Source organism: Sorex fumeus, unplaced genomic scaffold (genome assembly GCF_029834395.1).
Source record: "Sorex fumeus unplaced genomic scaffold, SorFum_2.1 ptg000098l, whole genome shotgun sequence".
Classification (NCBI taxonomy): Eukaryota; Metazoa; Chordata; class Mammalia; order Eulipotyphla; family Soricidae; genus Sorex; species Sorex fumeus.
Window position 1 is genome coordinate 6,176,467 of NW_026606155.1, and position 27,324 is coordinate 6,203,790.

Here is a 27,324-nt window from a genome sequence, read left to right on the forward strand (position 1 = left end):
GTTTTGGACACCATTGAATAGTGGTGAAGTTTTTCTTTCCTGAATAGAGGAGCTTTTATAAATATAGGAAACCATCATTTATTCCCTGGCTATTTTATTCAAGAAAAGTAGATTTAAAAAAAAAAAACCTATATTTCTCAGAGCTCTTTATTTGAAATGTGTGCCTGGGTGGGAATCCTCTGGCTGTCAGTGTGACTGGACAATGTCCAGTGTGTCTGGACAGTGACACAGCTTTGATCAAACTGGGGGATTTTCCATCGTGTCTGTTGGCCAGGAAGTGCTGAGTCCAGGCTGGGGCCTTGTTCCTCCCGGTTTTCCGGTCTTTTTTTTTTTTTTCCTTTTTGGGTCACACCCAGCGATGCACAGGGGTCACTCCTGGCTCTGCATTCAGAAATTACTCCTAGCGGTGCTCAGGGGACTATATGGGATGCTGGGAATCCATCCAGGGTCGGCCTCATGCAAGGCAAACGCCCTACCCATCGAAGCGAAGTGCCTTTGCTTTGGCCCTGGTTTTTCAGCCTTGACTGAAGTCAAGAGGAAGAAGGTGGCTCTCACTGGGGGCTCCTTACTGGCTACTGGTAAAAGTCGAGGCAGCCGAGGGGGAAGGACCACTGGACTCTCCTGTCTGGAACAAGCGTTTGGGGTTAATATGACTCCCACATTTAAGCCACTCGCCCTGATATGGAGTCCTGAGTGGCATTGGTGCCCCTCTGTCTGGACCAGCCTCAGGCTTTCCCTCTGAGGTAAGTTCAGTTGTTCCCCCTTTTGCACCCATCTTTTTATCTAGTTCTTACTCTGGAGAACCTGGCAGGCTACCAAAAGTATCCTGCCCACATGGCAGAGTCTGGCAAACTCCCCGTGCTGTATTCAGTATGGCAAAAACCAGTAACAGTGATGGGTCTCATTCTCCTGACACTGAAAGAGCCTCGAATGTGGCACTTTCTAAAATCTCAGGGCTAAGATGAAGGAGTCGTTACTGGTGCCTGCTCGAGAAAATCAATGAACAAGAGGATGACAGTGATAACAGTGATACTTCTAGTTCTGGGTCAGGGGTGCGGGTCAGTGATCAAGCAACGGGCTTGCCTGTATGAGGTCCTGGGTTCTTGCCCCCCTCCCCCCGCTCCCCGAAGCCCTGCAATTCTCTTATTCTAGGCAGACCCGGAAGCAGTCGGCCAACCTCCAAGTCGAGTTTATTTCCCCACAGAACGATTCGTTCTACATGATTCAGGCTCGCTATGCTAGAAATAGCGCCGGGCGAGGCCGATTATGAGGTGTAATAAAATAACAATAAATCAGAATTTTTTTTAAGCGGAGTCTCTGTAGTAACTTTACAAACCCCTAACGTGGGAAAATGATGAGGAATTGATCTTCCCGACTCTGTCTTCACGTGGCTAATTAGACGGTAGGTGCACATAATTACCAGCATATTAATTTGAGTGGTTACTTTCACCTTTTCCCCTGTGGTCCAAAAAAAAGACTATGTAAAGAGTTGCAACTCTTTAAAGAACTTAAACATTTCTTGGAGAAAAAGGATAATTAGCGACCCCCCAAACGGATCCAAGTTCTGAAGGGAGTTAGCAGGAACCCCTGCCCTCCCAGCCCGCCCGGTACAGTGACACTGGACACGTGGGAGGGACCAGCCACTGTCCCTGTACTTCCCCGTGTGTGGGCAGCGCTGTCTGCAAGGGTCACTTGGGAGGCCCTGGTCACATTTTCAACAGAGAGGCGTAATTATGACCTCTAATTATGTACAGTTCTGCCTGCTGCGTTAAAGATAATGGCATCTCCTGCTTGGAAGTGTAAAGTTAATTGCCTACAGGGGCCAGAGGGGGGGCTGACCCTGTCCCTCCCTGCACACACTCCCCCAGCCTCAGCCAGACCCACCCTGCAAGATAGGCTAAATGGAGCCTGCTGTTTCACTGCTCTTGAACGCTCTTTCCCGCAGAAGGTCAAGTTTTAACTAGTGTTCAGGAGGGAAAGAAAATCAGCCTCTCAAGTTTCAGGCCCACCCGTTGGTTTTTTGGTTTTGTGGGGGTTTTTTTTGTTTTGTTTTTTGTTTTTTTTTTTGTTTTTTGTTTTTTGTTTTTTTTGTGGTGGACAGAGGGGCATAATCTGCGATTCGGGTGTGTTTTGTTTCTGAGTATCACTTGCTTTGGTTTTTCTAAGATTACTTATGTTTTTTACTTATTTATGACTTATCTTTTCTAGATTACTTATGTGTTGTTGGACCTTATCAGGTTCCTGATAAGGTTGTGTCATTGTATCTGATTATCAAGTCTTGTGATGTGAGCTGTTGATGATCACTGCTCAGGCAAATTAGAGATGGTAAATTGGGGTTATAAAGGTTATACTTTTATTACTCCCTTCCCCACTCCCGCCATGTTTTCTGAAATAACATCTATAAAGAGAATCACCAGGTATGTTTCATATACGAAAGGTTGCTTTCAATTGTTAGTTTTTGTTTCCTAGAGTTTTTGTATTTTTTATCGTTGTGTTTGGATCACACCCAGAGTTGCACAGGGCTTATTCCTGTTCTGCACACAGGGATCACTGTTGGCAGCCTGGGGGACCATACAGGATTCCAGGGATCAAACCTGGGTCCACCACATGCAAGGCAAGTGCTCTACACGCTATGCTATAGCTCTAGCCTGAGTTTCTGTATTTCTAAAAATAGTGTCATGCACTACTGGGTTTAAGTGTATCTGATGGGTTTCATTGGGGCATTCTCATGGGAGTCCCTACTGCCCCCCTTTGGCCAGCAGGGTGCTCTGCAGTTTCTGAGTTGTTCAGCATGACGTTTTAGATGGCATTCTTGTCCTCAGATATCACCCAGTGCTCTGGGCTCACTATGTGTATTGCCGGCTCTAGACTGGATGTCAGCTGTGTCTTTAAGGAGCCCTGGTGTTTTATTTTGTTTTGTTGGGGGTCACCGGTGATATACGGGGGTTACCCCTGACTTTGCACTCAGGAATTACTCCTGACGGTGCTCGGGGGACCGTATGGGATGCTGGGAATCGAACCTGGGTTGGCTGCGTGCAAAGCAAACACCCTACCTGCTGTACTATCGCTCCAACACCAACCCTGGTGTCTTAAAGGGCAAAGGATAGAAGCTATGCCATGATTGATGTCATGACTAATTCTGTTTTCTTTTTGGTTTGGGACCACACCAGGGTTAGAGCCTGAGTCGACCTCGTGCAAGGCAAGCACCTTGACCCCTGTGGTATTCTCTCTGGCCCCAAGCACTGCTAATTTCAATCATGTTTCTCTGCTTATAAGTAGATTTTTATTTAGCACCTTGACGATACATGTGGCTTCTGTTTTTCAAGTGTTGGGGCATGCCCAGCAGTCCTCAGGACTTACTCTCTTGCCTCTGTGCTCAGAGATCACTCCTGGCAGTGGTCAGGGGATCACTGTTCTCTCCCTCCGGCTGGCCCTCTTCAGAGACGAGCTCATACGTTCCCAAGCACATCTCACTGGTGTATGATTATAGGCTGCTCTGGAGACCAATGTTTCTTTCTCCTGTCAAGGGGGTGTGACCGGTTAGCCAGGGAGATGGAAGCAGCAGCCCTGAGCTGGCCCCAGGGAGTCTCTAGGATCAGGTCACGTGGTGGCTTCTAGGCTAAGTCATGGGGCCCGGGGACGTGGGTGAGTGGGGCTTCTTCAGAGCTGGCCCCCCTGCCCTTCCCAGGTCCTCTTGACGGGGACCAGCTCTTGATGGTCGTAGCGACTAGCAATGTCTCCGTGCCACCAGTCCGCTCTGACACTACAGGCGTGAAGAGGTTCTTCCCAGTGTCTCAGTTCTGCTCTGATAGTGCTCTCTGGAGGCCATCGGAGGTGTGGGGTGACTCCGTAGTGCTCACTGCTGCATCAGCACCTTAACAGCCGGGGTCCCGGGCCCCAGAGAGAGCTCAGAGGGGGCGTCCTGTGCCCTCATAAGCAAGGTCCCGAGTTCCATTCCCCTCTCGGTGCCCACCATGTGCAGCCTCATGTGTGTGTCTCCCCTCCTCCTTCATGCGCCCCCCTACCAAATTTCTGGATCTGAGCTCCAGACCCTCACCAGTGGCTCTCTGGCCCCCCAAGCACCGCTGGACAGCCCACCTTCCCAAAAGCCTGGAAATTCAGTGGAGGAAGGAATTTTAACTTTCACCGAAGTGCAAATGAGACACATTAGCAGGGAGCAACTCTTCCAGAAGGTGAATGTGTGCTGGCTTCCCGTCAGGACTGTGAAAGAAACTCGGGGCCCCTACTGGCTTGAGGGACCTTTTTTTTTCCTCCCAATTTTTTATTAGTGAATCACTGTGAGGTACAGTTACAGATTTACAAAGTTTCATGCTTGCATATTAGGCGTACAATGGTCGAGTACCCATCCCTCCACCAGTGCCCATTCTCCACCACCAATGATCCCAGTATCCCTCCCACACCCCCTACCCTGTCCCCTCCACCCCATCCCACTTCTGTGGCAGGGCATTCATGAGGGACCATTTTTTTAAAAATTTTTTTTTAAAAATTTATTGAATCACCGTGAGATATAGTTAGAATGCTTTCATGTTTGAGTTTCACTCATACAATGATCAAACACCCATCCCTCCACCAGTGCACATTTTCCACCATCAGTGTTCCCAGTGGGCTGGAGCGATAGCACAGTGGGTAGTGTGTTTGCCTTGCACACGGCCGACGCGGGTTGGATTCCTCCGTCCCTCTCAGAGAGCCTGGCAAGCTACTGAGAGTATCCAACCCGCACGGCAAAGCCTGGCAAGCTCCCCATAACGTATTCGATATGCCAAACACAGTAACAAGTCTCACAATGGAGACATTACTGGTGCCCGCTCGAGCAAATCAATGAACAACGGGACGACAGTATCCCGTCCCCAGTATCCCCCTCCCACCATCCCACCCCTCCCCCTGCCTCTATGGCAGACAATTTCCCCCATACTCTCTCTCTACTTTGGGCCATTATGGTTTGCAATATAGATACTGAGAGGCTATCACGTTTGATCCTTTATCTACTTTTACACACATCTCCCATCCCAAACGATTTCTCCAGCCATCATTGACTTAGTGATCCCTTCTCTATCCCAGCTGCCTTCTCCCCCAGCTCATGAGGCAGGCTTCCAACCATGGAGCAATATTCCTGACACAAAGGACCATTTCTTTGGGGGAATTCCTGTGTCTGTAGGAGATCCCGCCCTCCCCTGGCAGGTACCCAGGAGTGGAAGGTGAGAAGGCTGAGGGTGAGGAGGAAGTGACCGCTGCTGTCCAGCCTTACAGAGTGGGCGCCTGGCCATACGGCTCCTGAATTTCCACATACTTTCTGATAGGGTTCCCTGCTGTTGTCACCCCGTTAACTCCCCACCAGCGTCAGCTTCTAGGGGTAGCGGGGAGCATTCTCCTGCAGGTTCACTGAACAGAGGCTTGGAAGGTGCTATCCCCAAACACTGTGGCACTATGACACTGTCCTCCTGTTGTTCATCAATTTGTTCAAGCGGGCCCAGTAACGTCTCCATCCTAAGACTTCTTGTTACTGTGTTTGGCATATTGAATAAGTCACAGGGAGCTTGGAAGGCTTTACCATGCTGGCGAGATACTCTCGGTAGCTTGCCGGGCTCTCCGAGAGGGGCGGAGGAATCGAATCAGGACGGACCAGGTCGTTCACATGCAAAGCAAACGCCCTACCCGCTGTGCTATCACTCCAGTCCCCCCCTTTTCTTTGGATTTCGCCATCCATTGCATTCGCGCAGAGTGGCAGAAGGCAGGAAAACTCAGGAAAGGCATTTTCAGGAAATGCTCTGAAAAGTAGGGGTGTTTTGATTTTAGGTGAGATTGGCTCTGTGAAGAACACTCTTTTCTTCCTTCACTAAAAAGCAAGAACTCTTTAAATACAAATCTCTTTTTTTTTAACCTGGGTGAAATGGAGTGAGGAATAAATCAGAGTGGCAGAGGGAGGAGGATAGTGTATCGTCAGCCTTTTCTCTCCGTAAGAATTCAAGGTATGTGGGGCTAGAGCAATAGCACAGTGAGTAGAGGGTGTTTGTCTTGCATGCAGCCAACCCGGGTTTGATTCCCAGCATCCCATATGGTCCCCTGAGCACCACCAGGAGTAATTCCTGAGTGTGGAGCCAGGAGTAACCCCTGTGCATTGCCAGGCGTGACCCCAAAAGCCAAAATAAATAAATTTAAAAAAATTTTTAAAAAGAATTCAAGGTAGAGCCCTAGAGCTTTGTCCTTAGCCTGAGCCCCTTCCGCCCCTCGCTGCCTTCATCCCCTTCTGCAGCAATCATCACGGAGAAGAGGGCCGGGGGGGGGGGGTCGTCCTGCCTAGCAGGGTGGGCTGAATGCCCCTTTCTAAGCATTGCAGGGGGCGGAGGAGGGGGAAAGACTTTCAAAAACAGACCTTGGCGGTTTCTCCACACTGAGCTGGGTAGGGGCAACAGGTGTGCTTACTTCGAGGTTCCCTGCACATCCTCCAGAAGGCAGTTCCCCAAAGGGTCAGTGGCTGCACTTCTCTCAACACAGGCTGGGCTCAGGTTTAGCATCATCCCAGGAAAGGCCCGTGGCAGCCCTTCCTAGAGGGATCTAGAGAGTGGGAAGAGGACTGGCAACAGAGGCGGCTCTGTGAGGGGGTTCATCTGTCCCTGGATTTCTTTGGTTTTGCTGGGTCAACAGTTCTTGTCCGTCCCCGCTGGAGTGATGAAATGTGCCTCTCCTACAGAGGGAGGAAACCCGAATACCCAGCCCGCCCCCTGCACCCCCCCCCTCCACACACACACACCAGCCACCTTTGTGCAGTTTGACCTTTAGCACTTAACTGGGTCTGTTGCTGCAGGTTGGCTTTTCCCAGTCACTCCTGGTTTCAGAAGAAAAACCCCCACAAAGAACTACCACGCCCCGTATCCAAACGGAAAACCTTTGTTGCATTTGAGCCTCTCTAGTTATGGAATGGGGCTGGAGCGATAGCACAGTGGGTAGGGCGTTTGCCTTGCACATGGCACAACCTGACCAACCCAGGTTCCATTCCTCTGCCCCTCTCGGAGAACCCGGCAAGCTACCGAGAGTATCTCGCCTGCACAGCAAAGCCTGGCAAGCTACTCATGACGTATTCAATATGCCAAACACAGTAACAACAAGTCTCACGATGGAGATGTTACTGGGCCTGCTCAAGCAAATCGATGAACAATGGGAGGACAGTGATAGTGACAGTTCTGTAATGAAGGTGGAGCGCCTACAGGAGGAATCCGGCCGGGCTTTGAAAGCAGCGCCAGCTCTGTGTTTGGACTCAAGCTCGTGTCCTTAGGAGCTTGGGCAGAGGGCGGGGGGAAAAGGGTCAGTGTAGACCATCTGGCTGGACCACCAGCTCAGTGGTGAGTGGTGGTGGTTGTGTGTGTGTGTGTGTGTGTACACGCGCGTGTAGTGAAAAATCCCAAATGGCAAGGAGCCTTTCAGCGTTAGACTTTTCACAGCCAAAGTTCTCATTGCCGGAATAATAGCTCTTCCCCAAAACCATTCTGGAAATTGTGTTTCGAAGTGATTCCCCATGTGCCCACCAGAAATCAGCCCCTCCCTGGATGTTCAGACTCAAATGTAAACCCAAATGAAACATTTCCCTTGCCCCCAACTACTGCCTAGGGCTCTTGGAATAGGGGGGTGATCTTTGCTCTCCCAGAGCTTGTGGCCGGTACCCATCTCTCTCCAGGAAGTACAGTGTTTGACTCTTCGTCAGGGAAGACACTCCTGTGGCTCCTTGCATTGGCTCCCAGGCAACTGCACCCAGGCTTTGCCTCCTCTGGCCGGTGTTATCAGGGACGAGCGGTCAGCGCTGGGGAAATTCAGGCCTTGGACCGAATCCCTGTTGGAGACTAGTGGGCGGGGGCCTGGGCCGCGTGTATATTGGATGGGCGGCTTAGGAAACTCAGACCGTGAGATGCAGGCAAGCGGAAGGCCACCTTGAGAGACTTGGGAGCAAACTCTTTCTGCGTGCAGGGAGAAAGCAAATATTGAAAGCGTCTACAGTGGATGAAAAGCAGCACGGGATTTTCACTTCTCAAGCACAGCAGGGGCGAGGGACTCAGAGAAGGGCCTCCAAGACATCCCTCCCCCCCCCCCCCCCCCCCCGCCCCCGAGACCCTGAAAGCACACGCTCTGGCTCCCGGCCCAGGATGCACTCTGAGTGCAGTCTTTACTTTCCAATGCTTTCCCTGGAGCCCCCTTCGGCATGAAATGGAATTAGGGGTGGTGGTACGCTAGTGGTTTGCACTCATGCGAGCAGGGCTCTCCATGCCAGTGCCCTCTTGGGGCAGGCCACCGAGCTCTTCATGTCATTCTTTAAGGAGAGTCTGAAGCACGTATGTGAAGGGGACCCTGAGGGCTCCCCAGAGCCACGGGCAGATCAGCAGCACCCCATCTCCGACTGGATTGGAAGGATCTTTTGTTGCAGCCACCAATCATTTCCACTTGCTTAACGATTGGCTTTAATTTACCTCGTTCCTTCAGAATAGACGGAGTTCGAGGTTCCTTCCAACTCAGGTTTTGGGAGGACCAAGGCCACTCTGATGTTCTCTAGCTCCCTCTCGTCATCCCATTTTTTTCACATCGCAGCTTGGGGTCCAGCTCGGCAGCAGGTGGTCACTTCCTAAAATCCCTTCCATCCCGAGGATTATTCACAGAGGCTCTTGTCTCCTGTGTGGCCACGGGAAGCAGCAGACATTTGCCGCACAGAGACATTCATACCCAGCCGCTAAAGGGGGAGCGGAAGGCTCTGGGTAGTCACTGTCCGAGGTAGTAATGGTGTCCACCTTCTAGGTCAGTGCTAGTCTAATACAAAAGATTGCTCTAGCAGCCCGAGCTCTTCCAAAGACAAAGCTATCATAGTTCCGTAAACTAGCTCCGGTTATTTGGTAAACAGGGTCCGGGGAGGAGCCATCTGCCACCCAGGGAATGTTCCGTGTGTTTCCCTTGGATGCATTCCCACAAGAGGTCATTTGGTGCAAAGAATCATTTGACTGGTCCACAGTCACAGCGAGGTGAGACAGGCTTTCGCAGTCCAGGCACTCTTAACATTTTGCACTGGATCATTCTGGGACCCTGGAGGGGTCTCCTGTCTGCGAGGGTGTCGAGTGGCACCCACCCCTGGCTGTGCTCCCCTTCTTTGTAGTCTCGGCGAAGTGTGCAGGACTAACCTGACACTGCGCGCTGAGCGCAGTGCAATAGTATGTGTTCTCCAAGAGAAGAGAGTTGGAATCGTCTTGGAGATGTGTGGCTGTTTCTCGGTCTCCAACTGCAGAGAAGAGGCAGTGTGCTAAGACAGCTGCATTAAAGATGAAAATGGGTCTCTGGGAACCGGTCCAGAGAAGCAGCAGCATTTTCTCCTGAAGTATGAGCATTTTTGTTGAAATAGGGGATTTGAGATGGGTTTCGTGTGGAGGAGGGTCATGACTTTATTAAGCGTCCCTGGCAGATGGTTGTTGTTGCCCCAAATTAGCCAGGGGTCAATGGACTGGATTCCTGGCTTAAGGCCCTGAATTCAATACTACTGGGAGACTGCCCCCCTACAAATAGAAAGGGGGTCAGGTCTCTCCATCCAGCTGCACCCTTCTGTGTCACCCCAGTTCCCCAGAGATACAGCGTGAAGAATACTTCGGCCAAGATGGTGTTCATTCCAAAAAAGTTCTTGGCCAAACTGGCTTCCACCTTATCTTATGCCGATAAAAACTGGAAGGAATCATCTGAAAGGGATGGTTCCCTCCCTGTTTCTCTCCCTCCCTCTCTCCCTCTTCCCCCCACCTCACAATTGGGAGGCACACCTGGCTCTGTGCTCAGGCATCACTCCTAGCAGTGCTTGGAGGACCATGTGCAGTGCTGGGGTCTAAACTCAAGCTGCTGTATGCAAGACAAGTGCCAAGCCTACTGTGCTAGAACTCTAGTGCTAACTATCCTGTCTCCTTAGCCCAGTACCACCAACGCATTGAACACACACACACACACACACACACACCGCCCCCGATCTAGTCCTGAATCCTTCACCCATCACAATCCACTGGACCTCGGAAATGAAAGCCACCCCATCCTCTTAACACATCTGTGACTCCAAAGCTCCAAAGTCATTCTCCTCATTGCAAACCATCATAGCCACGAAAGGTGGCAGCTAACCCCACCGATCCCTCAGATGTGACCTCCCCCCCACCCCCACCCCTTTCTCCTTGCCTGTGGGAAGAAGCATAGGAGGGCAGTGCGGATGCTTTGTCTCAGCTTCTGGTGGTCTGCAAAGAAAAGAGGCCTGGGGACGTGGTACAGGGATTGGGGCCCCGGGTTCAGGTCCCAGCACCAGTTGGTCCCCTGAGCACTGCTAGGGTGGCGATGGGCCGGAGCAATAGTACAATGGGTAGGGCATTATGCCTTGCACGTGGCCGACCCAGTTTGATTCCCAGCATCCCATATGGTCCCCTGAACACCACCAGGAGTAATTCCTGAGTGCAGAGGAGTAACCCCTGAGCATCACTGGGTGTGACACCCCCCACAAAAAAAAAGAGAGTGACCTGTGATGGTCCCAGCTTTGCAGGATCGGGGCCCTGCGTCCTTGGGTCCTTGCACCAAAGAGAAGAAAAGGAAAGCAAGTGTAGTATGACTATTGTGGTATGTTTGTATACATGGAAAAGTCAGCTGGGAAGACTTGAGATAACATAGATAAAAGGGTGCCAAACGGTTATTAAGTGACAAAGTGCTGGCAGAGCGTTCGGAGTGTTTTCCCTAGAAACCCTGTTTTCCAAAGGCCAGATCCATGTGCCGGAGTGTGAATAGCCATGTGCCGGGGTCTGCATGAATAGACATACACACCTGTCTAGACGGTGCTCTGGTGTGCGTATTGTGGCCTGGCGTCTGCTGAGGGGGAAAGTGTTTGCTTCTCACGTGATATTCACCTCGTGCTGCTTTGTTCCAGTGGAATATGCCGACTTCTGTGATGCTTTTAAAAAAGGGAAAAAGCAGAGACATTTTAATAATAGATAAGGCTAAGAATGTCCACACCTGTTTGGTGCACAGAGGACCCAGGTGTGCCCCAGAGGGTGGGGCGGGCAACCCCAGACGGTCTCTCCAGCCTGTCCAGAATGCGTCTCCATCGGAGCAGGTTAAACCGAGTCTTCTCTCTCGGCTGCCCACTGCCCCACTGCCCCTTTGGCGTTCCTGAAGCCACACCGGGACCCTCTCTTGCTGGTCTCTCCCTGGCTGGGGCTCTGTACTCAGCCCAAGTGGGGAGAGAGGGCTCGCTGCATTGTTTCCCCTTTCACTTACCTGTCAGCCTGGCCATGGACCCCAGCTGGCATGATTTTTGGTCGAATGACAGGGAAGAATTCCAAAGTGGTCACAAAAAGCATCTGCAGCTTTGAGGGAGGCGAAAGATGTCTTAATTGAGGGCCTGGAGCAATAGTACAACAGGCAGGGCGCTTCTTACCTTGCACGTGAGCTGACCCGGGTTCCATCCCGGGTACCCTGTTTTGTCTCCCGAGCCCTGCCAGGAGTGAGCCCTGAGCATCGCCAGGTGTGACCCAGAAACAAACAAAAAAGCATATCTAAGTTGGGACACACAAAAGACACAAAAGAAATGGATCAGTTGTCTGTCTCCAAATATAAAACTTCTGGGCGCTCCACACTGAAGTAAAACATAGACTGCAAAACAGACCTCCCAGTGGACTTAGATACAGAACAGTTAAAGAAACTGTACAACTTCATAATAAGACGTTGAACTGCCCAATTGAAAAAAGGCACCAGGTCTGGAGAGAGAGTAGAGATTAAGGTACACTCTGGTTTGATGCTTGGCACCATTTAGGGTCCCCTGAGCACCACCAGGAGTGATTCCTGAGCACAGAGTCAGCCCTGAGCACTGCTGGGTGTGACCTGAAAAAGGAAAAAAAAAAAGACACCAACTAGAATGGGCTTTTCACAAAACACAGTCTATAAGTGGCTCGTGAAAAGGTTAAGTACGTGAAATGATGTGTTAGCCTCGTTTGTCAGTACAGATTAAAAAATCACTGTGAGAGGCTGGATCAGACAGCAGGTAGAGCGCTTGCCTTGCACACAGCTGACCCAAGTTTCATCCTTGACTCCTAGATACAGTCCTTCAAACCCTGCCAGGAGTTATTCCTGAGAACAGAGCCTGGAGTAACCCCTGAGCGTCACCGGATGTGGCCCAATAAACAAGTTAAGAAATAAGAACCACTGTGTAGTGTCTCAAAAATCTCTGTGTACCTCTACTAGAATGGTTATAGAGTAGCAGGACTGGCAGTTTGAAGCGTTGGCCAAAATGTAATGCTACTGGAACGCTCATTCATGGCACCACCACCTTGAAATAAAATTGGACCATCCCCAGTGAAGTGAAATAAATACTTTTCATTTCCCCAAGGGAACTAAAAGCACATGTTCATCGAAGACTAGTACCAAAGTTCATAGAAGTTTTGCAACCCACGACTTCATCTGCAGGTGGATGGATTAATCAGTGGCATTTCCACACAGTGGGAGATGGCCTGACCACCTTGAAAAGGGGCAAAGTGATACCCCTTTGTGGGAGTAGTAGGAAGTGGACCCAGGGCAAGGCTCAGTAGGATGGCAGGAAGAGGCTTTGGGTATCTGGGATCAGTATTTTAGTTGCGATTTTGTTCTTGCCAGTTGTGCTGTTGTAAAACTGGTCAGAGCTCCTCAAACGACACTGAACACAAGGGCATTTTATGTCTGTACGGCCCATCCTAAAGTTGTTCTTTAGCCTCCCAGAAACTGGCCCCCGGGCAGGATAGATAGAGCGATTAGGAATGAGATCGGGGGTCAGCCTCGACAGGGCCTGGAGACCAGGCAAGTGCCCCAAGGCCACCTCAGCTCTTGCGTGGATGGAGGCCACTGGCATGGCGGTGTTGACTGGAAGGCAGGGTGGCAGCCGGTCCCAAAACTCTGCGTTGATTTATTGAGCAATTCCTATGGGGGGTTGTGGGTGGCTGTGATGTGGGCCTCGAGCACAGCGGCTCTTGGAACCCAGCCTAGTCCACCCTGGTTTGCCTGCAGTGCTCACAGCCTCAGAAATGGCCAAGAGCCTTTCCTTGGTCAGAAGCAGCCAGAAAGGGACCTGTCTTTAAAAGCGTAAGTAAGGGGCCACCGTCTCTGTTTCCTAGACACCCCGCAGAGCTCCCTGGTCCCTGGAGCATGCGAGGTGCCAACAAGTTCCCAGGACAGTGAGTTCTGGGGGGGGGGGGGGGGGGCAGGGCCTTGGGAACCCCAGATGCAGCGAGGAAAAAACTGGAAATTTTTTAGCTTATCCTTCAATAAGTACACACACATGCTTCACACAGCCGCACACGTATATATTTAATATCGGTGGGGAGCAATGACTGTTTTAGGAATTTCACCCCAGGAGTCGCCAAATAGTTAATTTACCTGTCTCTCACATAATGTACTTATTAAAATAAACTTTACTCTATTATGGAGTGTAAGTAATGGGCCTCCTGCAGGCAGAAGGGAAAAAGGCCTGCAGAGTTGAGCTTCCTTTACGTGTGTGTGTGTGTGTGTGTGTGTGTGTGTGTGTGTGTGTGTTGGGGAAGGGAGGGTGTTACTGGAGAGGGTCTCTGTTAGAACCAGCATCATCTGTGTTATTCATCACTTGTAGGACTTACCCTGCATTGCTCCTTTAGAATTAACTGCACAGATATACTACAGAAAGAAAAAAAAACTTTTAAAAACATTTTTAAAAAGACACTGATAACCTCTCAGTGTTTGTATTGCAAACTGTAATGCCCAAAAGTAGAGAGAGATTTTGGGGAATCATGTCTGCCATGGAGGCAGGGGGAGGGTGGGAAAGGGGGGGTATACCGGGGAGATTGGTGGTGGGGAATGTGCACTGGTGGAGGGATGGGTGTTTGATCATTGTGTGATTGTAACTCAAACATGAAATCTTGTAACTATCTCCCAGTGATTCAATAAAAAAAAATTTTTTTTAAAAAGACATTTTCTAGCATAATTCTCCCAATAAAATGTCACAGGACCATTCTTTGTAAATTGAATTATGGGGTGGGGGGTGGGGGAAATCTGTAAGTCATACCAAAGATGACAACACAGCAGCACCCCCCTTGCTCCCAGCCTCACGCCCTGGGCTTGGGGAGTATCCCCAAGCCAGCAGACTGTGGGTCCACATTCTGCCATCACCCTCACTTGCTGTCTTCATTTCCTGGTGCTGACACTGGTCATGCCTCGGTCATGCCATGTCTCCTGCCACTGCCCCAGGCAGCTGGGGAGCTGTGCCAGGGCTGATGTTCTTTTCTGCCTATTCACTAACTGTTCTTAGGGCTTGTTTACTGTTGCTATGGTGACTTTCCTTTCCAATAGCAGTCCCAGCACTGTTTCTCAAAGGAAAATGAATTTAGTTATAAAAGGATAATTTTTTTTCTGTCCCTCCATAACCTGCCATCTGTCACCCGGTGGACTTAGACTTCAGAAGCCTATTGTAATTACAGCAATGAAGCAGTGAGTTTGGGGGGCTTTCATTTGGGTTCTGTTGTGTTTGTTTGTTTTGTTTGTTTGTTTGTTTGTTTTGGTCCCACGTGTCTAGCAGGAATAGATGTGGAAGCCAGTGAAGCGCCCTTGACAGCAGAACTTTCGTTTTTTGTTTCTCATTGGGGTGTGTGTGTGTGTGTGTGTGTGTGTGTGTGTGTGTGTGTGTGTTTGTGTGTGTGTGTGTTTCAAACCTTGCCCTGTCCCGCTTCCACACTTCTGTGAGCCAGTGCACACAAACACACAGCCTTGCACACTCTGCTTCCGATTTTCCTGAGCAAGGAAAAGGACCAGGTGTCTTGCCTGCATTGCCCAAGAAGCAGGTGGAGTCCATGCTGTCTGCTCATGAGGCTGTGGCCATGCCGTGCCCAGCCAGGATCAGGATCCCCGTGGGCTGAGCTTCTGTTCTCACCCTGCTCTCTTCCTCCTGCAGCCCAGGAACACGCCCTGGCGGGGAGCCAAGATCAGCCCCCTCACAGGAACATCCTCGCAGCTCAAAGCTACGGAGTGGCCACGGATAGATGAAGGGCCTGGGTCTGAAGAGTTTACAGACTGGCCTCTTTCTAGAATGTCTTTCTCTCAGATCCAAAGAGGGACGTCAGCCGCCTTCAGGAGCTGATGGCTCAGCCAGTTCCTGAATTTCCCTCCCTTCTCTCTGTTTTATTCATAAGCTGTAGCTTGCAGGGGGAAAAACACACACACGCACAGCCCTGTTGTAAATAATGTTATTTATTGGTTGACTTTTCCAGATCCTGACATTGATGCTGCCAGTGCCATGATGCTTTTGAATACTCCCCCTGAGATACAAGCAGGTTGTGAGTAGATATTTCTATAGCCTACAGCACCATAGTCTGGGAACCTAATCTTCTCATTTATATACCAGGTCCTAGGAAGAACTAATGTTCAACTAGAACTTTCCAGGTAGAGTCACTCCCAGGCTCCCTCCTTGCATGCAGACGTGCCTCTGCATCTAAGCATGCATCCATGCATATGGATGAATGAATGCAGATATGTGTGTCTGAGAAAGTTCTAGTGTATTCTCAGGGCTTAGGACTCGGGGGAAGGGAAGCAGATCCCATAAGGAGTCCCACAGAGAAACCGTTCCTTCTCCTGCAGAAACCGTTCCTCCTTGTCATTTCTGCTAGAGGACACTGTAGCTTTATGGAGTCAGTGTGAGACTGAAGGAACCGAAACAATTTTAAACATTTCTTTCTCTTTGGGGGACTTCATTAATATCAGGCTATCATTTTTAAGAAAGTGGAAGAGGACTATTTGGTGAGGCAGGTGTGCAGGAGACTGGGATAGCCTTGATACGGTTCCTTACGTCACACCCAGCTAGCCATGCATGGCGTACAGGAAGAGGCAAGGATGGCTCACTTATAAGAAGGGCTTCTGCCTTTACTTCTGGTTGGCCACCGAGCAATGCCAAGCTTGAGGCAACTCTTTTCCTTACTTGAGATTCTCTTCTGTCTTTCACCTGCAGCTTTTCCAAACTAATCTCCCACCCTACCAACCCCCTCCTCATCCCCGGATCCCCCCCAAAAATTTAAAAAAAAAAAAAACAAGAGCTAGACTTTTTTGTTGGTGTTTTTGTTGTTCTTTTTGGCCACTCCTCCTGCTGGGCTTAGGGGACCATATGGGATTCCTGGGATTGAACCCATGTCATCCATGTGCAAGGCAGCTAGCTGCCTAATCCACTATACTGTTTCTCTGGTCCAACCTCTGAAACTAGACTTTTTAGAAAGATCTCCTTCTCTCCTGAGGAAAAGTGATCCTAACTGGAAATAACAGTCTTTCCTTATCCAATCTTGAGACTACTTCCTCCACTCACCTTTATCCTCTAACTGTAAGCCAGTTGAGCCACCAGCCAACTGGTCTACCACTGTCTGTGCTTCTCATCTCTCTGCTGCATTAACTCTCCTCTTAATGAAGTTAACTATGTGGGCCTTGATGGGAAGTGCTGGTCTCCTCCTCACTTCTGCTCCCCTGGGATCACATGGCCTCTTGCACAAGAGGAATCCCCACTTTGGGGAGCCGATAGCATGCATCCTTCCTCAGATTCACAGGATTCTTGTTAACAGCTGATAGGGAATCCAGTGCTTCCTTCTCAGCCCCTCCACATGTCAGGGCCTTCCCAACAGCGCCGGGCCATAATGCTCCCCTTTATTACTTGTTTCTTTTTATTACTTGTATCCTCAAGGAGACTTGTCCCTCTGCCAGAGACTGCCACACTTGCTCCTAAGGGACAGAATTTTCAGTGTGTCTTTGCTAAGAATTTAAGCTGAGATCCAGCGATTAAAAGGTTAGGCTGCTCCCCTGAGATGCAGACACTGCAGCTGAGCCAATGTACAGCCAGAGCTGGCCTGTAACAAGCACTTAACCTGTGGTTTCAAAATGACGTTTGCCGTTACTGAGAAATAGAACTTTATAAAATTAAAAACAACAGTAGCAAGCAAATGTCCACTCTCAGATAATAGCACAGGAGTACAGACCAGCCTGTCACCATCTTACTCTCTGAAATGGTTCCTCTAGTCAAGTTGCCTCTCTCGTCATAGGGAATCAATGGGAAATTACAATCATGCCCCATGAATTTTGGTCCCTTCTTAGCGCCTACCACTATCCACAAGTTAACTCTGGTGTGTACCACTGGTGGCTCACACTTGGGTGTGACTTAACACAAATAGCAGTGTTGGGGGATCTGCATGTTAAAAACCACTTTTATTTAATTTTTTTTATTTACTTAAGTTTTTGGATCATTCCTGGTAGACTCAGGGGACAATATGGAATGCTAGGGATTGAACCCAGATCACCGCATGCAATGCAAGCATCCTACCCACTGGGCTATCTTTCTGGCCTCCAGAAAACTGACTTTGGATGAGCCAGAATCATGGGGCTTAAAGGGAAAAGCAAGTGGGTTAGTCATCAGCTGAGCCTCTGCAGCTTCCATACAATCCCAGGATTGCTGGATTCTTAGCCCCAGCTAGAAAAGGTAGCCCCTAATTACTTGACAGGTTCATTGTTTTGACTCTTACTGTTGGTATTCCCTTTCCTCTATCAGTTTAATGCTTGAACTATAAATGTCTTTTCTTTTTTTCACATATCCAGAGTCTTCATTACATAGCAGTGCTGAATATATGCACTCCACCAGCTCAGTGTACTTGTATTGAAGCTATAGATTCATTTGTATTTATTTTTGGTGTGTGGGGACTCCTAAGGAGGTCTTGGGAACCCATTGGTGACTTTCTGCCAGTTGGGCCCACAGTTTGTGCAGTGCTGCCTGGATCCTGCCATGTCCAGGCTGAACTGAACCACCCTGGCAATGGTTTGGGGGTTTCTAGGGCCAGACCCAGTGATGTTCGGGGTCCCGCAGGCTGCAGTCCATTTAGGTGACCATATATTGCTGTGATCAAACCAGGGTTGGCCACATTCAAAGCATGCGCCTCAACCCCTGCGTGCGCACATGCACGCACACACTCTCTCTCTCTCTCTCTCTCTCTCTCTCTCTCTCTCTCTCTCTCTCTCTCTCTCCATCTCTTATTAAGACTGTGCCACTTCGCAACAGGAACTCATGTCTTGGCATGTCCTATTGACACATCTGGCAGTGGGGGAACCAACTTAAGGCATGCAGACTCACGCTCTCTTGAACTCTGGAGATTGCTTCTGTTTAGACCCACTGCCCACCTACTCCCCACCCAGCACTGCTGGGTAGATGAACTCCAGCTCTGTGTGTGCCTGCTGTGTCCCCGTGGACAGCCCACGAGAGCCCCTTAACCCAGAGGAGGACTGGGTGAGCGAGGCGAGCGCTCCTAATCATCCTGGAGTTGGAATGTTGTGGGGCGGGGGGCGGGGGGGGGCGTGCAGAGAAGCAAGGCAGAGCTCTGTTCCCCATCTGGGCTGGGCGAGGTGTCAGGTGCACCAGGCTGCCCAGAAGAGCTGAGAAGTCAGTGCCTCTGGGTGAGCCCTGTCCCCAGCACCCTTCCGCGTAGACAGGTGGGAGAGCAGCTTACAGGAAGGGCAGGAGGGCGAGAGGCCCCTGCCGCTCGGCGTATGGTGCTGGCAGCGTTCCTGGGGCCTGCCCTCCCAAGGCAGGCAGGGGTCCCAGGGTAATTTTAGAAGTGACGGGAATCAGGAAAGGGAAGCATCCGGAGGGAAGTCAGAACTGGCCCGAGCTGGCCGGCGTGGGGAGAAGCGTGGCTGGTGTGCGGAGGTCCATGCCCTCTACTGACCGCGAGTGGCTCCTGGTGAGCATTGCTCTGGGATGGGTTGCCTGGGTGCCCCCCTTCTTGCTGGTCAGAGGCAAGGAGGTTCGGGGCTGCTATGACTTAGAAGAATGTGGGCCATCTGCACAGACTCTGGTGCCTGTGACCTTGACCCTTCATGCCAGAGATCTGTCCATCTCAGAAGTGCGTTTTCTTAGTTGTAGAACTGGAACTGATCTATTTGAAAGAGGAGGTCTGCAGCCTTTGCTGGTGAGAGCCACCTGTCAGAAGTTGAATCCAAAAGTCTAGTCTCCCAGCCCAGCACTTACCTGGCTGGGGCAGCTGGGCTGGGGTTCAGGTGTCTGGGCTTTCTTGAAGGGAAGAGAAGGGAAGGAAAACATCACACAGAGCCAAGGAGTGGCTCCCGCGACTCCCTGATCTCCACAGAGAAAGGGCATCAGAGTAGCCCTTTGAGCCCCTTCTCAGACTTGTTCAGAAGCCCCGTAGTGGCCCTTGGGGGACTCTGAAACAGGAAGGAGGAAAGTTGGGGAGCATTGGGATTGGCAGAAGCTGCTGGGCTCAACTCATTTGAGAAGGGGCTCGGGAGATCTGAAGAAAGCCTGTCACGTGTTGGAGAGGTTCAGGAACCTTCCATACTGAGATCTCACTCTGTTCGGGACATTCCCCGCAGGGAATCCAGCCCGTCGGCAGCGGGTGACGGGATGCAGAGACAGTGCTGGAGAGATGAGCTGGGATGTAGGGGGACCAGAATCGGCAGGGTGAGCTCATAGGAGTCCCTCGATTGATGCATCTTTCTTAATTCCCAAACAAGCCCAGCGGGCACATTTGCACCTAGTGAGGAAACTGAGGCACAAGAGCTAGTGGGAAGACAAGAATTCCCATAGGGGCCTGTGGCCCAGAGCATGGCCCCGAATCTGCTGCAGCGTGAGCTGTGTCCACGTTCTGGGCTAGGCGGGGCCAGGTGCTCGGGACCTTCAGGTATGAGCAGGAAGATGTGGGATCACAGAATTGTAGATGTCTCAGCTCTTGCACTGCCTGGGGTGGGGGTGGGGGGCGGGGAACCATCTCTCACCTGAGAATCTGTTAGCCACCGTTGCTTTTTTGGCCCACTTTGTTCCCTGGAAGATGGCTCAGTTCTTCTAGCTTGCGCTGTTAATATATATCAGTTGGTTTGGGAGCGGCCACCTCCAGCGTGTTCAGTGGTCATGCTGGTTCAGTGCTCAGGAGTGACCCTTAGCCATGCTCAGGGCGTGTAGTATTGGGGATTTGAACCAGAGTCACGGGATGCCCATCTGCAAGCAAGGCAAGTGCCTTCTTCCCTCCTGTCCTAGCTCTCCAGCCCGAGTCTGACTTCCTTTTCGTTCTGTTAATCCGTCTGACTTGCAGTTCACCTGAAGGGAAAAACACAAGCTCCCTCCAAAAAAAAAAAAACAAAAACAAAAACAAAAACAAAAAAACACAGGCTCAGGGCTGGAGTGATTGCACAGTGGGTAGGGCGTTTGCCTTGCATGCGGCTGACCCGGGTTCAATTTCCAGCATCCCATATGGTCCTTTGAGCACCGCCAAGAGTAATTCCTGAGTGCATGAGCCAGGAGTAAGCCCTATGCATTGCCAAGTGTGACACACACCCCCCCAAAAAAAAGCAGACTCCCTCAAAACAACATAGGCTCCCTCAATAAAACATGCACCAGCGGATGTGGAATGTGAAGGATTTGACAGAAACCGCATATCTCTCCCAGTACTAGAGCCTTTATTAGCTCAGTTAAATCTCCAAATACTCCACAAGATTAAATGGCATTTTTGTCTTTTACCCAAGTGGCTTGTTCAGGCAGTAAGTGGCCAACGGGACAGCGGATCCCTACCTTTGAGCCCCAGTCTAGCTCGCGCTTGACCATGAAGCTGCAAACCCTTCTCTGCTCCAATACCTTTCGCCAAAGGTTTTCCAAACACCCACGAGATGGGTCCCAGGGCTTCTTGTTCCTGCTCGAAGAATCTGCTTTAGGTTCTTCAAAGCAAAAGGGCCTTTTAGTTGCATGAACAGCATATTTCTGTGACCTTCCAGGTCTTGTATGTGCCAGTCCTCAATCTCCGAATCCCCACTTCATGGCGATTCTTGCAGGAAGTCTTCCCAGGACTCCTGAATCAGGCTAGGTTCTCCACGCTCTCTGCCTGGAGGCTTCCCACCCTGGCACTTTGCATGGTAGATTTTTATTTCCTCGTTCGTCCTCTGTTTCTCTGTGGTGAGCCTAAAGCCCCTTGGCGAATCTACTAGCAGGTATTTGGTTAAAAAATTCAGTCCGTGATTGGATCTGTATATGGATTGTGAATCATTCCTACCGCCAAGAGTTTCAACTGATTTGAAATATTTAAACTATTGGTGGGTCGGTCCATTCTGTCAAACATGCTTGATGTTCTCGTGGGGCATACTTAGTGATGGGTGGTGGAAGAAATAGTTTCAGAACTAAACCGAACCTGTCATTACATTTTTTTCTGGGCAAATACTACGTGGAAATTTTCTACCATATCCTCCGCAGACAAAAGCCTGCCTTTTCGGGCAACTCACTGTAGGCCAACCCCCTTTCTGCAGAGCCCAGAGTTCCCTGGGATTTGTTGCTCTTCTCCCTCTTATAACAGTATTTCCTTCTAGAAGTTTTATAGCTTTAGTTCTCACATGGAGAGCTGCATTCTTTTTTTCTTTTGTTTTGTATTGGGGCCATACTCGTGATGCGCAAAGGTTATTCCTGGCTTTATATTCAGGTATTCAGGGAACGATGTGGGATACCAGGATTGAACCCAGGTCAGCTGCATGCAAGGCAAACGCTCTCCCCACTGTCCCATCGCTCCAGCCCCTCCTTTGCTAACTAACCCTCATGTGTAAGATGAGATGACGATCAAGCTTGCCTTTGGGGGCTACCATATATATCTTCAGTCCTTAACCACCCCCCCCCCCCGCACACGCACACACACACACACACACACACACCAGAGACTTTTGTCAACTAAAAGCACACAACCTCGGGATCTGGGCCTGTTTTGTTCTCCTAGCCTCTGTCTTTTCTCACTACCACGCTGTAGCCTTGTAGGAAGTCCTGAGATCCAGTCATAGACGTTTTAGGCATTCCTCCCCCTAAAGAATGCCACTAAGCAGAAAAATAGGATCTTCAGGTGCATCAGGTACCATCCTGGGTGCATCTCCTGGAGGAGTTTGGAAGCTTTGCACCAAGGCACAGCAGGGGAAAGTGACTCTGTCTCCCCTTGCTGTCATCAGTGATGTGTGCATAAGACTGAGACTCTTAGCTGAGGTAGGAGGTCCAGGAAGACAGACTCTCAGGGCTGTCTTTGGCTGTTCCCTCATGGACATCCTCAAATAGAGTCATGTCAAGGTAGAGGGGGGTGAGACCGCTAGCGGGTTGCTGGGAAATGGATGGGAGCTGGTGTCCCCTGGCAGAGAGGTACAGTGGTGAGAGATGCTCAGATGTGCTGGGGGAAAGCTTCAGGACTGGAGGGAACCTGCTCTTGCGCTGGACTCTGGTGACTGTGAGTCCAAAATGGGCGCCAGCCTCTGACTCATGCATGACCTCCCTTCGGAGAGGCCTTTCCTCAGGGCACTGTGACCATGGTGAAGGGGAATCATGTGGAGAACTTGAAGGATTGGGCGGTGTGTGACAGTGACTCTTTTCGCTGTTGAGACTCTGCTTTCCTGGTAGATCAGGGCGGGAGGAAAGGCAGCGTAGACTTCAGAGCAGGAAGGCGCAGCAGAGCCGCGATTTTCCCCTGCCTTCTGCTAGGTCAGCAGGGACATCTGGCCAGGTCTGATGGGAGAACCAAGTTTACAGCGAATCATGACATACAGTAGCTTTGAAGTAGCATTTAAAGTTACTTTTAAAAGTGTAACTTTGAAAAAATAAATAAATTAGCTGTAAGCTGTTGGTCTGATCTGACTGACCCAATCTCTTAAGCCTTTATCTGTCTACCGCCCCCCTCTTGCCTTCTCTCTCCCTCTCTTCCTCACTGTTCCTTTCTCTCTCTCTCACTCACTGGAACTCTTCAGTCGAATTCATGTGTGATTTCTTTGTCCTTTGTTGCTTTTCCAGTTCCTCCCGGAGTGATACAGAACGGAGCTCGAGTCCTGAGCCGAGGGCTGTTTCCCGGAGTCCGGCCATTGCCAATCACTCCCATTGGAATGACGGCCACCATGAGGTAAGGACTCGGTGTGTGCCACGGGGCTGGGGGGGACGGGTCGGGGGTGAGCAAACAAAAGTTCAGAGAATATTGGTCCTAGTATCAGCAGCTGCTTCTTGGGCATCAGATTACTCCATTTTCTTTGCCGTTGGAAAGAGGTGGATGGATCCAATAGAATTTTTACCATAGAAGCTCGTGTAGACAGGAGGCAATGGCGAGAGAGTTGTTCACTAGAGGCTAGACTAATGGATCTTACTCTAGACCTCGTCCTGTCACATACCCGTCCACTAATCTGTGGCCTGACCCTCTGGGCAGATGGCTGACTGCTCTGGCCACAGTTCCCTTAGTCAGAAAGTACTTCTACCCCTTCAAAGGGGGCACAAAGAGTGTCAAATGCCCGGCCATTGTGTGAGAAGTGCTTTGGTGGGTGATGTGGAAGGAACAAGGTGTCTCCTGCTTCTGAGAGGTAGGCTAGTTACCTCCGCATCTTGCCATTTTCGCTAATGTCCACCTCATTGTCCTGACACACACTGCATCTTCCCTGTTCCCTCGGTCAATTTAGTTCCTCAGATATGTCCAGTTGGGCCTACTTTGTTCTTTACCATTTCCTCTGTCCAGACCTCCCTCCTCCTCTTCATGCATATGTCATGTTCTTCATAGCCCATCCCGAAACGTTTCTTTCACAAGGCTTTTCCAGAAAGCTCCTTACCTTTGACCCTGTAAGCTTATTTGTGACCTGTGGACAAGTGGCCCTGTGGTTAAAAATTTTCTGTCAAGGGTTCTGCTTGTGAGCACTAGACCGGGTCTCTCTCCATTGGTGGATAGGCAGCAATGCCTGGTCTGGCTCTCTTAGGAAAGCCCCGTTCTGCAGAACTCCACTTGTTCACGGCATCACCTTCATCTTATTTCTGTTCCTGTGGATCAACCTCTGCAGAAGGGCATTTTGTTTTCCTGGTATTTCTTATTCCAGTGAAAACCATCCCAGGAAATTAGTTAACTGGGACCTAAGGGCCTAAGGAAGACTAAGCCCAAGTCTCAGTGTCCACCAACCAACCACGTGGAGCTGGTCAACCTACTTTCCCCAGGACCAGGAGCAGCTCCACAGGGCAGGCGCTGGCGTCTGGCACCTGATGAGAAAGGAACCTGGCAGGAATTAAGCAGTGGACTTGAATTGTGGTTTGTCATTCGTGCTTCTCATAACCTGGTGGTATTTCCAGAAAACTTACAGGAAGGCCTTTCTCTCATCTTTTCCTTTCACCCTTCGACAGCCAGGCCGAAGTACTGTTTCCCCGTGTGTTCTTATAATCTCCCCCACTTCACGTACCAGAGACTGTTTGCACACAGGACAGCAATCTCCTCATTGGCAGACTCGAAACATAGGCTTCCATACTGCTGCCCTGACAAGTTCTTTTTTGTTGTTGCCACAAGCCATCCTGTGGTCTTGGGGTGTCGGGGGGGAGTACAGAGGAGCCAGGAAGAGGAGGAGGGAAGCTTTTGGCCATTTTGACATTCAACAGGAACTGTTAGCTTATTTTCATTATTGCCCTCATAGCATGTATCATTTTACCAGTGACTACCCTCTTGAGAGCCTGGCAAGCTACTGAGAGTATCTTGCCCACACGGCAAAGCCTGGCAAGCTACCCGTGATGTATTTGATATGCCAAAAACAGTAACAAGTCTCACAGTGTTACTGGGCCCACTCGAGCAAATTGATGAACAATGGGAGGACAGTCACAGTGACCCTCTTGAGGCACTATTAAAAATAATTTAATTTTTGATTTTTTTTCCTTTCTGACTGTTGTTCTGGTAAGGAAACAGCACTGTGGCAGAACAATGAAGTCTCGCTTTTGGTTAAGGAGCCGGCACTCCTTCCAGCCCGTGTGTGAGTCCCTGTGCCTCCTTCAAAGCAGAGGACTGCAAACACATTCTGGGGCTAGGTATAAAATTGTAAAGAAAAAGGTCCAGTCAGGAGGTAGGAATGACACCAAAACTGGAGCAGAGAGAGACTGTATGGTTGGCATCAGATACTTGGCATCCCAGATACTTGGAGGGTTAGAAGACAACTCGGGTATCATGGGAGAGCAACTGTAGGACCACACCTGTCTCTGCACTCAGGCATTACTCCTAGCGGTGCTCAGGGGACTATCTGGGTTGCCTGGGATCGAACCTGGGTCAGCTGCCTATAAGTCAAGGAAGCACCCTACCCACTGTACTATTTCTCCATTACACACACACACACACACACACACACACACACATACACACACATTAGACTCCAGTATCAATAATTCTAACTCTTAGAAAATGAACTCAGAAACCCCCAGATCTCTGCCCCTCACACTAGAGCTTGAGTCACCTCTTGGTGGTGTCCTGTAACCAGACCTACAACACCCTGGGGTGTGTGACGGCGCCTTTACCCAGTTCTCTCCTCAAGGCCTGGCAAATCTTGGCCTGGCAAATCATGTTCTCAGGAAGAATGGGCACCCGCGTAGTCACACAGGTCATTTGCAGTCAGTGTCTGTATAAAGCCATTACATGTTAGCGAGGGAAAAAATCTCGTTTTGTGCTTTCACGTTGGTTGTAATTTTTTTTTTTTAAGTCTTAATTTGGCTGCATATACATGCAGCCTGAATTCACAAAGCTTCAAAGAAAAGCAGTCCAGCCAAGAGTGTCTTTGGCCAGACCATGTGGCAGCCACCTCGGCTTGGGGGGTAGGGGGTGGAGGGGGTGCAAATATTTACACCCTGCGGCTACCCCCAGTTCAGCTGAGCTTGAAGGAGGCCCTGAGAGCCATTAGCACCCACTAAAGACCAATTTCCTACTCTGCTCTGTGTGACAGGTTCTCTGTGTGATTCTGAGCGACTTTTTTCTTAAGTGAAAATATTTGTCTTTCGGGAATCTTTTTTTCCCCCTCTTTTCCTCCACTGAGTGGCAAAGGCCATGTTTGTTTGTCTTAACTCTGAAACGGTTATTGACATAGATGAAGTGTTACTTTTATTAGCTGATCATTACACAGCTTGTATTTGCTGGGTTCCTTTGCATATAATTATGATGTGAAATCTCCTTGTAAGAGTATCTGTCAATAGTGTAATTGACTTTACAGTGTTGACTCTTTACTCAATAACCTCAGAGATTGGCCCATCCTGCGACACTGGAAACCTGCTTATTTTTAAATTTGTCTTTGCACAGAGTCCTTAAGACACATTATCCCCACAGTAACTGCTCACACGTCTTAAAGTTTTATGTCTGTGGCTTCTGCTGCCCTGCGGTGCAGTTGCTGGCGGAGAGAACAATGAGTGCGATGCAGCAAAGCACTGTTTTGTGGGCCTCGTGGGACACAGGAGCCCCCGAGCTTCTGACATCACAGTATTATGGGCTGCCTCCCAGGTTGGGGCCATCGCCATAGCAATTCTTCTGATCCACTTGATCGTGATGCTTAGGTATCTTGGACCAGAAATAGAGAAAAATGAGATTTCCTGAGGTTTGACAGAGATTGGGAGAGAACTGATGGGAGAGACACCCTTTAGGCCGCAACAAAGCCTAGAAATCATGCTTGTGAACTTGGAAATCACATTTCCTGGGTCCCCAGGCAGAGCGAGAATACGGTGGAAAGGGTGCTTGCTTGCATGTGACCAACTCAGGCTCAGTACCCGGCATCCTATATGGTATACTCCCTGATCACCGCCAGGAGTAATTTCTCAGGGTTGAGCCAGGAGTAACACCTAATAGCACTAGATGTGGCCCAAAACCAACCCCTCATTCCCCGCCCCCCCCCCCCCCCCCAAAAAAAAAGGTTTCCTGGGTCCCTATTCTATTGCTTAGGATCTTGGGCAAGTAAATTCAGGCTTCTCATTAGAAAATCCAGCACTTGTCCTCTAGGGTTATTAGGTTCAACACACAATTTTGAATGGTTGTCCAGGCATTTGATTGGTAAGTAATCAGATTCTTAAGTTAGCAAAGGACTTAAATAGTGTTTTCTCCCAAGAAGACCCACAAGTGACCAGTAGGCACATAAATAAGATGTTCAACGCCCCAGGTTAAGGAAATGCAAATTGAAAATACACTGAGATACCACATCAGGCCTATGGGTTTGTCTGCTACCCAGAGAGAAGCAGCAGTCACGAGGGTGTGGAGAGATGGGATGCTTCCTGCCCTGTTGGTGAGACTGTGAGAGGATCCAGTTGCTGTAGGAAACCGGAACTCATGCTCGAACTCCCGGGCAGGGCCCAGCAGGGCCCCTTTGGGGAATGTAGCCAAAAGCGGCATCTGGAAAGCATGGTTTGGTGCTCTATGTGTATCACAGCTCATGCACAACAGCTAACATGTGTAAGCCACACCAGAGTGTTCTAACAGATGAATAAATAAGCTAACAGTAGCATAGATGTACAGTGGAATATTATTCAGC

The 27,324-nt window shown here is 49.9% G+C and overlaps 1 protein-coding gene across 7 annotated transcripts in view; it reads left to right on the plus strand.

The window, feature by feature from the left end:
* Positions 1-27,324, plus strand: part of FOXN3 (forkhead box N3) — a 422,811-nt gene that overhangs the window by 382,387 nt on the left and 13,100 nt on the right. For 5 of the 7 annotated variants that reach the window (XM_056133253.1, XM_056133252.1, XM_056133255.1 and 2 more), the window contains 2 exons: positions 15,267-15,332; positions 22,832-22,937. In XM_056133253.1, coding sequence (XP_055989228.1) covers positions 15,267-15,332; positions 22,832-22,937 — 172 coding nt within the window. The remainder of the gene's footprint in view (positions 1-15,266; positions 15,333-22,831; positions 22,938-27,324) is intronic. The other 2 variants (XM_056133258.1, XM_056133259.1) reach the window with 2 other exon arrangements.